General features: G+C 39.3%; 1 protein-coding gene, 1 long non-coding RNA gene and 1 pseudogene across 2 annotated transcripts in view; all 3 read left to right on the top strand.

The window, feature by feature from the left end:
- LOC149044396 (uncharacterized) overlaps positions 1 to 14,217 on the top strand; it is a 91,909-nt gene that overhangs the window by 54,584 nt on the left and 23,108 nt on the right. The window lies entirely within an intron of this gene.
- Positions 1,448 to 3,459, top strand: LOC149044400 (putative skeletal organic matrix protein 5). The gene is made up of 2 exons (XM_089210739.1): positions 1,448 to 1,816; positions 2,143 to 3,459. The coding sequence occupies exons 1-2, from the start codon at positions 1,655 to 1,657 to the stop codon at positions 2,659 to 2,661; spliced, it is 681 nt and encodes a 226-aa protein (XP_089066865.1). The 5' UTR covers positions 1,448 to 1,654; the 3' UTR covers positions 2,662 to 3,459.
- LOC149044399 (putative skeletal organic matrix protein 5 pseudogene) lies at positions 12,692 to 13,219 on the top strand (annotated as a pseudogene).

The following is a 14,217-nucleotide window of genomic DNA, read 5'->3' as shown; positions in this document are numbered from 1 at the left end:
GGTGTGGGTCTGTTGTCGTATTCATTGTGGTGACAACCGTATTTCCATGGCATGTTGTAAAGCATGCAAACACTTTCTCGTGCCGCGCACTATATATCTTACTTACTTACCACCTTCTGTTTCCCAGGCACGTCGGCAGACTAAGAAAATACATGTGACTCAGTTGAAAATTTGAGTCAAGATACCAGATTCTGTTTGTTTAAAGAATGGAATCGTTGTTTAAATCGTCAGTATTTGGTCAGCCTTTAGTCAAGATACCAGATTCTGTTTATTTGAAGAATGGAATCGTTGTTTAAATCGTCAGTATTTGGTCAGCCTGTAGTCAATTTGTGTTTTAAAATGTTTTATCGACAGACTTCTTCATTTTCTGCAAACGTTCGAAACAGTTAGAAAAGCTTTCCTGACTTATAGATCCCAACGGCTTAGCAATATATTTTAATCGCATAAAGCCACTTTCTCAAATACCGGCAAAGGCAGAAAACTAATCCAAAATCTTAACTGATAAAAATACAAAAAACACCGATGCTATCAGATGAGGTATGTCTATACCATAAAAATTTATATTGAAACAAATCCGTACCGGATCGACGAAATAGCGCGCCGCGATAGGCGGATTAATGTACTCCCTATTTACCAAACATTTACAGATTTACAGCTGCCTTTCAAAATGAACTATTTTCCTACTTTATTTGTCTACAGTCACCTTGCTCTTTGTCACCTTGTCAACACGAAGCTACATGTGTCACAAACTATAGAGATGGCTCATTTAGATGCCGCTGTACAGAAGGCTTCAAAGGAGAATATTGTGAAAAAGGTGAATAGTTTAGTATGGTGTTAAATACTAAAATTCTCAAGTGACTGCGATAAATTTTTCTGCTTTACCTTGCAGCTCGAAGACTTTATAAAAATAGCTAGCGAAAATAGATAACTAAAAAACATTTAATGCAATGCATAAAGATGTTGAATCTCTTGGTGCTCAAGTTAATTAATCATCTGAGTGCGAAATCAAAAGGTCTGAGGTGGGGAACTAAATATTTATTTTTAATTTTTACCTCTCCTAAGGGATCAATTATCATTCATCATTTACCACGAAGGAGTGGGGGGGGGGGGGGGGAAGTTGAGAATTTTAGAGGATCACATGATTTTCAGGGGGAAAGGAGGGGGAAGCAGTTGTCGCCGAAAGAGTTTAAAGGGGGGGGACTCTAGAAATTGGCTGTCAATTTTAAAACAGCTAACGAGTGGGGATCGTAAGAATTTTACGGAGCCTTAACTGAGGGGGGGGGGGAGCGATCTGGTTAATTTTATCGTAACTCAACCAAAATCATCTGACCCCCCCTCCATCGGTAGTAAATTATAACCGGTACCAAAGTGATGTTTATTATCTCTTATTGCTCAAAGATTTTGTTCATAGCTTGATACAAGAATGTACAACGACTCTACTTTTGTGTCCCCTGCTGGACTGTGATAAAGCCTAAATATCTTAAACACCTGACTTTTGTTTTTTTCTCTTTATATTTAGTTATTGGGTCCTGCAAAGAAGCTTACAACCTTCTCAAGTAAGTGATACCAAATTATTACCCTATAGAGCATAAAAAAGATACAAAATTATCGAATAGTTTCGAAGTCGAGAGGAAATTTTTTGCCGCAAACAAATATGATCACGAATGGATTTCTTTTCGCGTCAAACAGGTCAAACGCTAGTCAACTGGTTCCATTATACCTTGACTCTAAACCAATCACAGTTCTCTGTCAGATGGGGAATTTTGGATGCGGAGGTGGAGGATGGACGCCTGTAATGAAGATTAACGGCAGCCAGGTAAGCCTCATTTGGAGGAATATTCTTGGCGGCGTTTTCTTGCGGGTGATGAAGCGCGAGAAAGACATTTTCAGAAGCATCGAAACTACGAGAGAATCTCTTAGCAACTCGTCCATATTTCTCTCGCGGCCCCGCTTACGGAAATTCGTCTGGCATAAGTACGACGATACCCTAATATCTAAAAGCGCGACGAATTGCTAATTAACCCGCCTACAAGTAGGGTATTTACGTTAACAGTATTATTGATTTCATGAAGGTCCTGCCTTTGATGATGCATCGTGTTGTGTATGTTTAAGGATAAATTAAATCCTCTTAATTCTCTATAGGCAACGTTTCACTATGACTCTCACTACTGGAGTGATAAAAACCAATACAACATCCCAGGCGGGAGGACTGGGTTTGACTCACAAGAGACCAAGTTACCGACCTATTGGAACACATCTTTCTCCAAGATCTGTCTCGGTATGAAGATAAGTGGACAGCTCAGGTTTATTGTCTTTAACAAGCAAGCCAACTCTCTGCACTCACTGATTGCTAATGGGACATACCGCGCTACTTCACTGGGTCGTAACGAGTGGAAGAAGTTAATTGGTGCGGAGGGCTCTTTGCAACTGGGCTGTAACAAGGAGGGCTTCAATGCTGTGGGTACCGTGAGGGATGGTTCTAAAGCAAGAATTGGTTATATTGCTAACCAGGTAAACCTTTGCCACAGTTGTGACTCCAGAATTGGGTTTGGCACCGGAGGATATCCTGATAACTCCACTACGTGTGGAAACGTAGCAGCAGTTGGCCCAGATAATGGTGGCAGATACATAAAAGCTATGGGATACATTTTGGTGCAGTAAACTCTTTCAATCCATGTATGACCTGAGAAAGCTCACTATAAAAGGGGGAGGGGAGGAGGGGTACTGAAAAAATGTTCTTTCCATCTATCCATCCCCTCCCCCTTCTTTTCTCAGACGCCAGAGTGAGAACTTGCTAAGCAGACTATAGATTGCTACTTGACAAATAGGTGTTGCTACGTGCCTGTTCGGTAAGAACTCGCAAATAGCGTCAAAATGTTTGTAGAAACAAAAATTGTAACAACAAGGCGCAGTCAAGTTTGTCACTGATGTTCTTACCACATTTTGACGTCATCTTTTATAACGAAACAAACTCACGGCATTCTGATGTTGATGACAACGTCACCCATTGCGTCACCATGCCAACTTCAGCTGTTACTTTCTGATGCTTTTTTCTTTTTCCTTTAATCTCAGAATTAGTTGTAGCTTTATGAAGCAAACCTTCTTTATGTATTCTTACCTATAAACACGGATATATACTCTCGATTGAAATGATCTGTCAAAGAAAACAATCAGAAATGAATAAAGGAAATAGCCAAATATGAACTGTTTGGAGAAATCTAAATTCTTAGTATTCATGTTGGATACTGCAAATGAGTGAAAAACAAGTCAGAAGATAGGAAAGAAGTAGTACTTCAACCTAACTCACATTTCAAAGCAAGTGATTCAAAACTGTTAAATTCTTAGGAGGGCTTTTTCCGTTTTGCTTTCTGCATAATTCTTTAACCACTTTTTTTGCTATAAGTTGTACATTATCTAAGTTTCTTCAACTTTATGAGATAACTGAGATATAGTATTTAGTATTTAGCGGTCACCCAGTAAACCAAAAAATTAACTTACAAATTTAAAAAAAATATGTAAGTCACTCACCTTCGGCTCGTGATTTACAAACTTCTCTTCCTCTCCCAACCTCAAAATACTCTATGAAGCCTCCTTAAAATCTGAATATTGCTTTTCCCGTCATCATTCGTTTACTCTAAGGAAGAGTCTCATATATTTTTTTTAATTATCTGGACACACGTCTAATGAACAATGCCATCAACATTTACACATTTCTTCGTTACGCGGAAATTTGCGCGTTGAAATGCAGCTCAAAATCAAACTTTTTGGAAAATTTGGTTTGTAATTAATACTCTACAACAGTGACATGACGTTTCGGAGAATTCTTTTTCCGGTTGTCACAAAACATTGACCCCCTCTTAAATTTACTTGGAAAAATGAACTTCCAAACTCCTTGTTGAATAAATTGGACGTCATTTGACCGATACGCCCGTTGTTTCAATTTTTCTTTTTTCTCGGGCTGTTGGAAAACAGACCGTGAATTGGCTAATGAATAAACTACACTCTCTTTTTTGCGTGCAAACCATGGGAAGACAAAGTTTTAAAACATTTGACGAGAATTTCATGGGGCTCTATAGGAAGGTTACCTTGCCGTATCGTCGGCAAGTGACCTCGCCCACGATTGAAATAATTATAATAATGATGATGAGAAAGTAAAAATTTGTATTTGATAAGCCTTCTTTAATGCAAATAATAAATAAGTTGTCTTTTTTCGATTGAAGCAAGTGGAAAAAATTCGCCAGGTGCGCCAACGGTGTTGTACATGCGCGACACTTTTTGGACATATTATGTAAGAGTACATAATCTTTTTTGAGGGTCACAGATTTCGTGTAAATGTTTGACCCCTTAACACATTACATACTCGTCCATGTGACGTCTCTAGTTTACAAAGGTCTTAAAATGCTTCGATGCATAGAGTTGCCTTCGGCAGCTAGAAGGCTAAAAGCACATTTCAGTCAACCAGAAAGGATTTCAGTTCTGGTCAGTACTGACTTTTCATAACCTACTTCCAAATCTAAGGGAACGCCCTAAAGGAATCAAAAAACATACATATATGATAATGCACGAAAGAAATTAAAATACAGAGAAAGAAAAAGGAGAAAACATAGGAACCTGTGTTGCTTGCCCTTTTGCAGCGTGCAGAAATCTCTTGCGCCAGACCTACACATCCAAACCCACGCAGCACGCAGCACGCAGCACGCAGCACGCAGCACGCAGCACGCAGCACGCAGCACGCAGCACGCAGCACGCAGCACGCAGCACGCAGCACGCAGCACGCAGCACGCAGCACGCAGCACGCAGCACGCAGCACGCAGCACGCAGCACGCAGCACGCAGCACGCAGCACGCAGCACGCAGCACGCAGCACGCAGCACGCAGCACGCAGCACGCAGCACGCAGCACGCAGCACGCAGCACGCAGCACGCAGCACGCAGCACGCAGCACGCAGCACGCAGCACGCAGCACGCAGCACGCAGCACGCAGCACGCACCACGCACCACGCACCACGCACCGCGCACCACGCACCACGCACCACGCACCATGCATCCAAACTCGAAAGAGCGCTGCGTAACACATGATTCGCACGTGCATGCAGAAAAGGCCATGAAATTCAGCAAAAATAATAGCAGATGTAGATGCTATTGGCAATTTAAAAAAAACAGGCAAATAAAATAACAGAAGGTTTAAGAATTTTCTAAAAGTGTTACCTTGAAAAAGAAAGGTAAACAGTTTTTTGTACTTCTTAAGAGAGGTCACGCAGTCACGCTACAAATACGGCTTCTGCGTGGAATTTCTTGATGGTGGAAACTGGGAACAATATTTTCCAGTCTTGTTTTCTGGAAACATAGCGCAGTTTACAAATTTCATGGGGCTATTGATATTTCCTTTCAAACGAGAGGGCAGAGTTTCCCGTCATCCATTGTCTAGTAAAGCCGAAGTTGTTACACACTGGAACTTAAAAGTCAAAAAGCACGCGACATCTCCTTTCCTCTCACAGTTTCCTTATTGTAAACTGTGCGATGATGCTAATAACCAATCAAATCATAGACTAATGAGTGTTTTGTTCCATACAAAAGCCATATTTGCTGATTTCAGTAACTCTCCAAAGTGATACACGACAGAAGAAAGAAACGCTACGATTTTCCCATCAACATTTCGCCCACATACATCTCTCTAAACGTGCAATTTTCCATTCCTCTCTCTCGAAACTCTCGAAAGTTGTTCACATTTTTTGGCTTCGTCGATCAATCACCTTGTATAAAGAGCTATAGAATGTAGGTTTATTTGCTCAAGTGACCACTTAGAGCCGGAATTGCGTGACAGGTGTAGTTGAGAGAAGCTTGTCACAGTCGCAGATGTTAAAAGGCATCCAAGACAAAAATAGGGCAGTACCCAAATATTTTTTTGATGGTTTTGAGAGATGAAATGATGGATTATAAAGGAGAACTAAAACTAGTGTTGTAGCTGTCTGGCAAGGGGAGATAATTGGCCTCAAAGTTATCAAATATTTGAATGAATCGAAAACACAATCATTTGTTTGCCTCTGTTGGTTGACAAGCCGTCTACCAAATCTACTCATACTCAAGTCGTACATTCATTAAGGATGTAACAATACGTATGCAAACCTTCAGAGTAATCAGGCAAGTATCATCGCATTGAGAGCTTCATGCATTTCACCTATTTTAAGGCGATTTTCATTATGAAAACCAAGAAAAACCTAGGGGGGGGGAATTTCCCCCTGGAAATAACCAAAACAGAACCAGTTTACCTGTTTGAGAATTGGAGTAGACCCTTTAAATTTTGACAACAAAAAAATAAGGAGACCTTTATATTCTCTTGATCTTGAGCTGAAGGAAATTAACTCGCACGATGATAAACTAATAGACTGCTCTCGCAAGTCTTACAGAAACGCTACCGATAATTTTCAATGCAAATTCTAGATGTCGATCTCTTTATTTACAAGGCACGAATAAATGTAAAACCGATTCTGTTGGTTTCGAAAGAAGCTTTCTAGGTAATTTTGGGACTATTTCAGCCCGGATGGCAAATGATAAATAGTTTTGTAAGTCAAAAAGCTTGTATTACGACCGAGTTTGTTTATTGTGAAAATTATTTTGAGTCAACTCTACTCATCAAGTTCTTCAAGACATTTTAATTAAAAGACATCACTTGTGCTCACGAAACACAAACGCCCCCCGTGTTCATTAGATATCCTAATTTTGGGGTTATGGAAATGCAAAGGATGATTAAAAAGTTTAAAGTGGTAACCACATTGTATATTCACGGACACCTATGGTACTTTTACTTCGAAGTTCTCTTTGTAAATTATTGACTTAACTCGTAAATAGGAACCCACTATCACAACGTATTAAAAATTAATACCAAAAGACTCTCTTTGAAAGGCGTTTTTGGTAGAAATCTTAAATGATATGAATAGGTTTTCAATACCTACTATACTTGTTCATAACGTACTTATGGCATTTCTGTTTCTTTTGTCGTAGCTCAGAATTTAACGTAAACCTTCTGATTTTCCTTCTTGCCAAGTCATCTGTATTGTCAATTGATTCTTCGTTGTCAAGTTTTCCTTTAAATAGCAACTTCCCTTACCACAGAAAGAAAGGAAGCTAGGAAAAAAACGATTTTGTTTGTTTTAACGCTGAAATGTCCGGCTGAATTACGGAGAAATGTTTGACAGACTGTACGCAGAGTTGATTTCCAGATCTTAGAGGTAAACGAATTAGAACGGCTTAAGTTTAATACAACGTTTTCCACGATTGCAATACTGAGTAAAATGGAAATTTTTTCAGGCCCTCTGATTTCGCTCATTCTACAACATCGTTTCAAAGCACTCAGCTTTTGCGTAGCATTTCACGCGAGGCCCGCTTTTACAACCTGAATATTGTGAATTTATTCTAATTGTAAAACAGAGACTTGTTTATCTAGACGATTCAGGTTGCCCTTAGTAACAAACTTAAACCACCGGGTGTTACTGCAAGCTTATATAGATGTAAGCGAATGCTCATTACGCAATCAGCTCATCAGAAACAATTTAGAAAATGACGCCTCTTTGGAGTAACGGGAAAGGTAAAGCGGAAATTGGTTCATATCATTTTATAACTAAAACAACTTCAAACCTGATTTTCGACTAATATTCCCTTCCGCTCTCATAAAACTCAATCATAGCACTCAGACATGCGTTGTTGAAAAAAAACAAAAGAAAGTGCTGGTTTGTGCGTCAGCAAATTAGGAGCAGCTGGAATCGCTCAAATTCTATTGGTTGTAGTCAACATTTCAGTCGCTCACAAGTCAGTTGCATCAGAGGCGAGGCTAAATATCTCACATCGGCGACGAGATCTCCTCTCAACATGTTTTTTGGTCTTCTTTATCTCCTTATATTTGAAGTCTCTGCTCTAATTCCAGATCCAGCCTTTTCACAAGGTTTGTTTGACGCGTTTACTAATGCGTATCTCTTTTAGTTTTCAGTGTTAGAACATTGATGTTGATAATATTCAGTCATTCATAGTAATTTAACTCAAAATTTGGATATAGTCAGATGTTCCCTGAATTCTATCAGTCTTTGTTTTTTGTTATATTTTCACTTGGCTAGTGATGGGCGTTGAATGCTCTAAGGAAACTTGTTTCAACAATTTGCATTATAACTTATAATTTGGGACGCTGTTGAATGGCACAAAGTTTAGTTAACTTCCTTTCATAAACATCTGCTGTTATAAAGTTGCATAGCTCAAGTCAATCTGTTGCCCTCCAACGTTCAGCTTTTCAACTTAATCAAATGCAATTAACACTCCATCACTCTATATCAAAAAATGTTTTTCAAGAATAAGCTTAGTCATTGATTGAAAAAGCCTTTATTCAGCTTCAATTTAAATTCTCAAGGTAGCCAAAAAACAGCTTTACTCCTTTAAGCCTGGATAAAATTACGTAGGTTTACTACAGGCTTTCGACATTGCCATGCTTTTGCTCAAAATAATTTATCAAATACTTCCAAAATTGCGTTCGCAGAAACATTCGATTCCTATGCCTATCAGATCATTGATTGATGTTCTTCATTTTTCCGAAGGAAAGTTTGAAAGCAATATGTTATAGTAAGGTAATTAACACTGAGGAACACAAACGAATGATAACATTACAACACCGAAGAGCTAGAAATGTTTACAAATTAATTGCAAAATGTTATTCTAAAATGTTACCTCAGTGAATAAATATATTAAAGTCACTCAAAATGCGCGTATATTTATGGTAACTGACACGGCAGATGTTGATAACTGAAAAGGTAAGACAATGCAACTTTATGTTTGAGAGGTTCCTGAACAACTATTGAATAAATTAAAATCGAAATGGCTTGTTGAAATGGCTGCGAAAAATCTATCTGCGATATGATCGTTTTAAGTGTTCAAGGAAGCGAATTTCTCTTTTTTTCCCAATTTAATTTTTCACATGTTATCCTTCTTTATCTTTCAAATTATCGCCTGAATTTACCCAAGTTGATCGAGGGCCTCCTGGGCTGAGCACCAAACAGAGTTTGGCGCCAACAGAGGAGGAAAATTGTTAATCAAATTTGGCGGAAGTCAAGGGACCCAAGATGTTAAGACAGCTTCAAGCTGTTGACAAAATAATAACTGTTTTGCTTCCAATTGGCAAAATTTATGAATTCTAAAATCAAGAAAGGTACCATAGTAACAGAGTCGCAAGATTTCTCCAACCTTTCAGTTACTTGGAATGGATAGCTGCTGAATAAAAACGAGGGAGCTGACAAAATTCACCCCCAATTAGAACAAAAAATTTATGGGGAAGTTAAAATTATTTATTAAAGGCTGTTTACCTTGGTCTTGTATGATCTAAAAGCACGTTTCGGCCTCTTATCAAACGTCACATACCTTTCGTTCCGTAAATGCTCAGAATGTTTTTAAATATCTTAATATTTTACTAGAGGACTAAATATCGTGTAAAACACTTAAAATATCCTATAGGTTTAATCAGCTGATAACTCTGACAACAATTCTGGCATAGAACTGAGCACTGTCCCGAAAACAACGCGAGCGAAAAACGCATGGATCAGATTAAATTAGCTCTCGATACTTCAAAATATCACTCGATTTTATAAATATCTCATGCTTTCCACCATTCTCAGTTACCTCTTCGATGTACTCTACAGTCCAACATCCTAATAAGGCACGAGCACAAATTTAGTTTTAGTCGTAGAGAGGCAGGGGTTACCGCGAAATTATTGAAAAGAGCTGCGAGGGAAGGGGAGGAGATGAATGAGAAGGAGGAAGGCTGATACTGATCGGCCTTGACGCCATTCCTGAAAAGTTTTGTTTTTTATGGTATGCCTCAAACGTTGTAATTTAATGAAGCTGATTCACCACTGATCATAGGAAAATGGTCATTAGCGGATTTCGCGAAATGAATATTCATAAGATCTAGAGTCACACAGTTATGATATACATTATACATTAATTATTTTGAGTGGTATGGGGGAGGGGGGGGTAGCGTTCTATAGGCCACTTCATCCATTCTTGTAACCAGCAAGTCCCTTCCTCCCCACTCCCTCCTGTGAGTGGTGCCATCATGTCCTTTTATTACTGGACTGTTCTTCTTTCCTGTTACAGAATCAAACCCTGTGTTTCGCGAAGGCAACCTCACCTCCTCCACAAGAACCTTCCTGAAGCGTACATTCATTAAACACGAGTTTCATCACTTGAATGTCCCGCTTGTTGGAACAGTGGCAGTGTCTGATGTGTTTGACTGCACGTTAGAATGTCTCAGCAATCCGTTCTGTTTTTCTGTAAACCTGGCCGCCTTCAAAGGAGCTCATGGAAAACTTTGGTGCGAATTGTTGTCATCTGATAAGTTCAGAAACTCCACAGAGTATAAAGGGAATAAAAGTTCGCATCATTTTACCATTGAGGTAAGGAACACTCTTAATTTTGACAATTAAACGTGTTAAAAGTTTGGAAGCTTTGTCAAAATCGTAGAGAAAAGGCAGTCAGGTAAAAGTCACTGCAAATGGTGTCGGTCTGTTGCGGTATTCATCGTGGTGACAGCCGTATTTCCATGGCATGTTGTAAAGCTTGCAAACACTTTCTCGTGCCGCGTACTATCTTACTTACCACCTACTGTTTCCCAGGCACGTCGGCAGACTAAGAAAATACATGTGACTCGGTTGAAAATTTGAGTCAAGATACCAGATTCTGTTTATTTAAAGAATGGATCGTTGTTTAAATCATCAGTATTTGGTCAGCTTTAAGTCGATTTTGTTTTAAAATGTTTTATCGACAGACTGCTTCAGTTTCTGCGAACGTTCGAAACAGTTAGAAAACCTTTCCAGACTGATAGATCCCAACGGCTTAGCAATATATTTTTTAATCTCACAAAGCCACTTTCTAAAATACCAGCAAAGGAAGTAAACTCAGCAAAAATCTTAATACTGTAGATGAAAATAAAAAAATAAATACATAAAAAAGCCCAGATGCTATCATGAAAAATTTATACTTAAATGAATCCGGACCGGATTGACGGAATAACGCGGATTGGCAGATTCATGTACCTCCTATTCAAAGTACATGGAACATTTTCCTACTTTGTTTCTCTACAGTCACCTTGCTCTTCGTCACCTTGTCAACACGAGGCTACGTGTGTCACAAACTATAGAGATGGCTCGTTCGGATGCCGCTGTGTAAAAGGCTTCAAAGGAGAATATTGTGAAAAAGGTGAAAAGTTTGGCATGGCATTGAATACTATAATTCACAAGTGACTGCTATAAGTTTTTTACTTAACCTTGCGGCTCGAAAATGTTCTAAAATAGCTAGCGAAAATATATAACAAAAAAAATATTAAATGCAATGCATGAAGATGTTGAATCTGTCGATGTTCAAGTTAATTAAGCATCTGACGGAGAAATCGAAAGGTCTGAGGTGGGGAACTGAATATTTATTTTTCTTTTTACTAACTTCTCCTCAGGCACCAATTATTATTGGGGGAGGGGGGTGGAGGATTTGGAGGATCACATGATTTTCAGGGAGACTGAGGAGAGCGGATACATGAAAATATTGCAGAGCCTTGACTGAGGGGGGGGGGGGCTTACTTTCATCGTGCCACAACCAAAATCCTCCCCCCCCTCCCTCCATCGGCAGTAAATTATAACTGGTACCAAAGTAATATTTAAAATCTCTTATTGCTCAAAGATTTTGCTAATAGCTTGATACAAAAATGTGCAACGACTCTACTTTTGTGTCCCCTACTGGACTGTGATGGAGCCTAAATATCTCAAACACCTGACTTCTATTTTTTTTCTTTATATTTAGGTATTGGGTCCTGCAAAGAAGCTTACAACCTTTTCAAGTAAGTGATACCAAATTATTATCTTTTCAAGCATAAAATAAAGACAAAATTATCGAACAGTTTCGACGTCAAGAGAAGATTGTTCGCCGGAAACTAATATGATCACGGGGTAATTTATTATTATCAACTGCGTTAATAACGTAAATTGGCTGACCGTAAAGAGTTTCAAAGCTGACGTTTCGAGCAATTGACGAAGGGCTCTGACGAAGGACTAACGCTCGAAACGTCAGCTTTGAAACCCTTTACGGTGGCCTATTTACGTTATCAACTCAGTTGATAATACTAAATTACCCTGTTATACTCTCCCATCGACGCAGCATCACAGTTTCTTTAGAAACTTACCCCCTCTCATAATATGATCAAGAATGGATGTTTTCGTATCAAGCAGGTCAAACGCCAGTCAACTGGTTCAACTGGACCTTGACTCTAAACCAATCACAGTCCTCTGTCAGATGGGGGATTTTTGATGCGGAGATGGAGGATGGACGCCTCTAATGAAGATTGACGGCAGCAAGGTAAGCCCCATAAGGCGGAATATTCTTGGCGGGGTTTTCTTGCGGGTGATGAAGCGCGAGCAAGAAATTTTCAGAAGCGTCGAAACTACGATAGAATCTCTTAGCAACTCGCCCATATTCTTATAGCGGTCCCTGCTTGCGGAAATTCCTCTGGCATGAGTGCTACAATACCCTAATATCTAAAACGCCTGCAAGGACCTGCAAGTAGGGTGTAGATTGATGGCTTTTACGCGAACTGTATTACTGATTTCCTGAGGGTTCTTCCTTTGGTGATGCATCTTGTTATTTATGTTTAAGGATAAATGAAATCTTAATTATTTTCAGGCAACGTTTCACAATGACTCTCACTACTGGAGTGATAAAAACCAATACAACATCAACGGCGGAAGGACTGGGTTTGACACACAAGAGACCAAGTTACCGACCTATTGGAACACACCTTTCTCCAAGATCTGTCTCGGTATGAAGATAAGTGGACAGCTCAGGTTTATTGTCATTAACAAGCAGGCCAACTCTCTGTACTCTCTGATTGCTGTTGGGACATACCGCGCTACTTCACTGGGTCGTAACGAGTGGAAGAAGTTGATTGGTGCGGAGGGCTCTTTGTAACTGGGCTGTAACAAGGAGGGCTTCAATGCTGTATGTACCGTAAGTGATCATTCTAAAGCAAGAGTTGGTTATGTAGCTAACCAGGAAAACGATTGTGGCTCTTGTGACTCCAGATTTGGGTTTGGCACCGAAGGATATCCTGATAACTCCATTACATGTGGAAACGTAGCAGCTCATTCCCTAGATAACGGTAACAGAAATATCAAAGCTATGGGATATATTTTGGTGCAGTAAACTCTTTCAATCCATGTATTACGTTAGAAAACTCACGAAGAATGTGGGAGGTGAGGTGGGGTACTGAAAAGAGTCCTTTTCCATCTATCCATCCCTCTCCTTTCTCCCCTCAAACGCCAAAGTGAGAACTTGCTAAGGAGACGATAGATTGCTTGCTGTTTAGTTCGGCTTCTAAATTGCTTTTTTCCAATATGCGGCGAGTGCGTAGACGGGTGGAGACTACTTTTCCCGCATGGGTTCCATTTGTACAACGTTTTGAACCCTAAGTTTTACGGAAATTCAGTTGACTGGTTACTAAAACTGCTGTGATGTTTAAATCTTAAAAAAGAAGTAAAGCTAGGATAGCAACACGAGAACATTTTCAGGCACTCGCTAAACATTACCACTAATAGGCCTTTGCTGACCGAATCATATAGAGCTTTATCTGTTTTGATTTTTGCATATTTCTTTGACAACCCTTAGCTCGTGATTTACAAACCTCTCTTCCTCCTCCAACAATCCACGTGAGTTAAGCCAGTAAACTGATAGAAAGTGTGGTCTATTGTTTAATTATTACTAATTATTATTACTAATAATAACTGTTATTAATTATCTTTAATCATTAAGATTTGCGAACTAGCCCTTCATGCAAGTATGTAATCACTTGTAAAGACTTTTACTATACCTAACACCAGGGCCTAGTTGTATAAAGGGTGGATAACGCTCTCCAACTAATCAATCGCTATCCAGCGGATAAAATAGCAAAACGTAGAGCGTTATCCACTGTATAGAGATTTATCCAGTGGATGGCGTTATCCGATCTTCGAACAACCGGGGCCTGATCTGTACAAAGAAATACGTCCGACACAAGAACCTTATTATACAGCAATTTCTCCACAACCGCTAAAAAAAAGTGCATATGATAATTTGATAACAATAGGTATAAAATAAATGAAAAACAATTAAGTCATTATTCACCACTTGGATGGTTTATTTGGATCCAACATATTGGCCAGCTC

This window comes from Pocillopora damicornis, chromosome 6, assembly GCF_964200805.1.
Source record: "Pocillopora damicornis chromosome 6, jaPocDami1.2, whole genome shotgun sequence".
Taxonomy (NCBI): domain Eukaryota; kingdom Metazoa; phylum Cnidaria; class Anthozoa; order Scleractinia; family Pocilloporidae; genus Pocillopora; species Pocillopora damicornis.
This window is presented reverse-complemented; position numbering and strand designations above follow the sequence as displayed.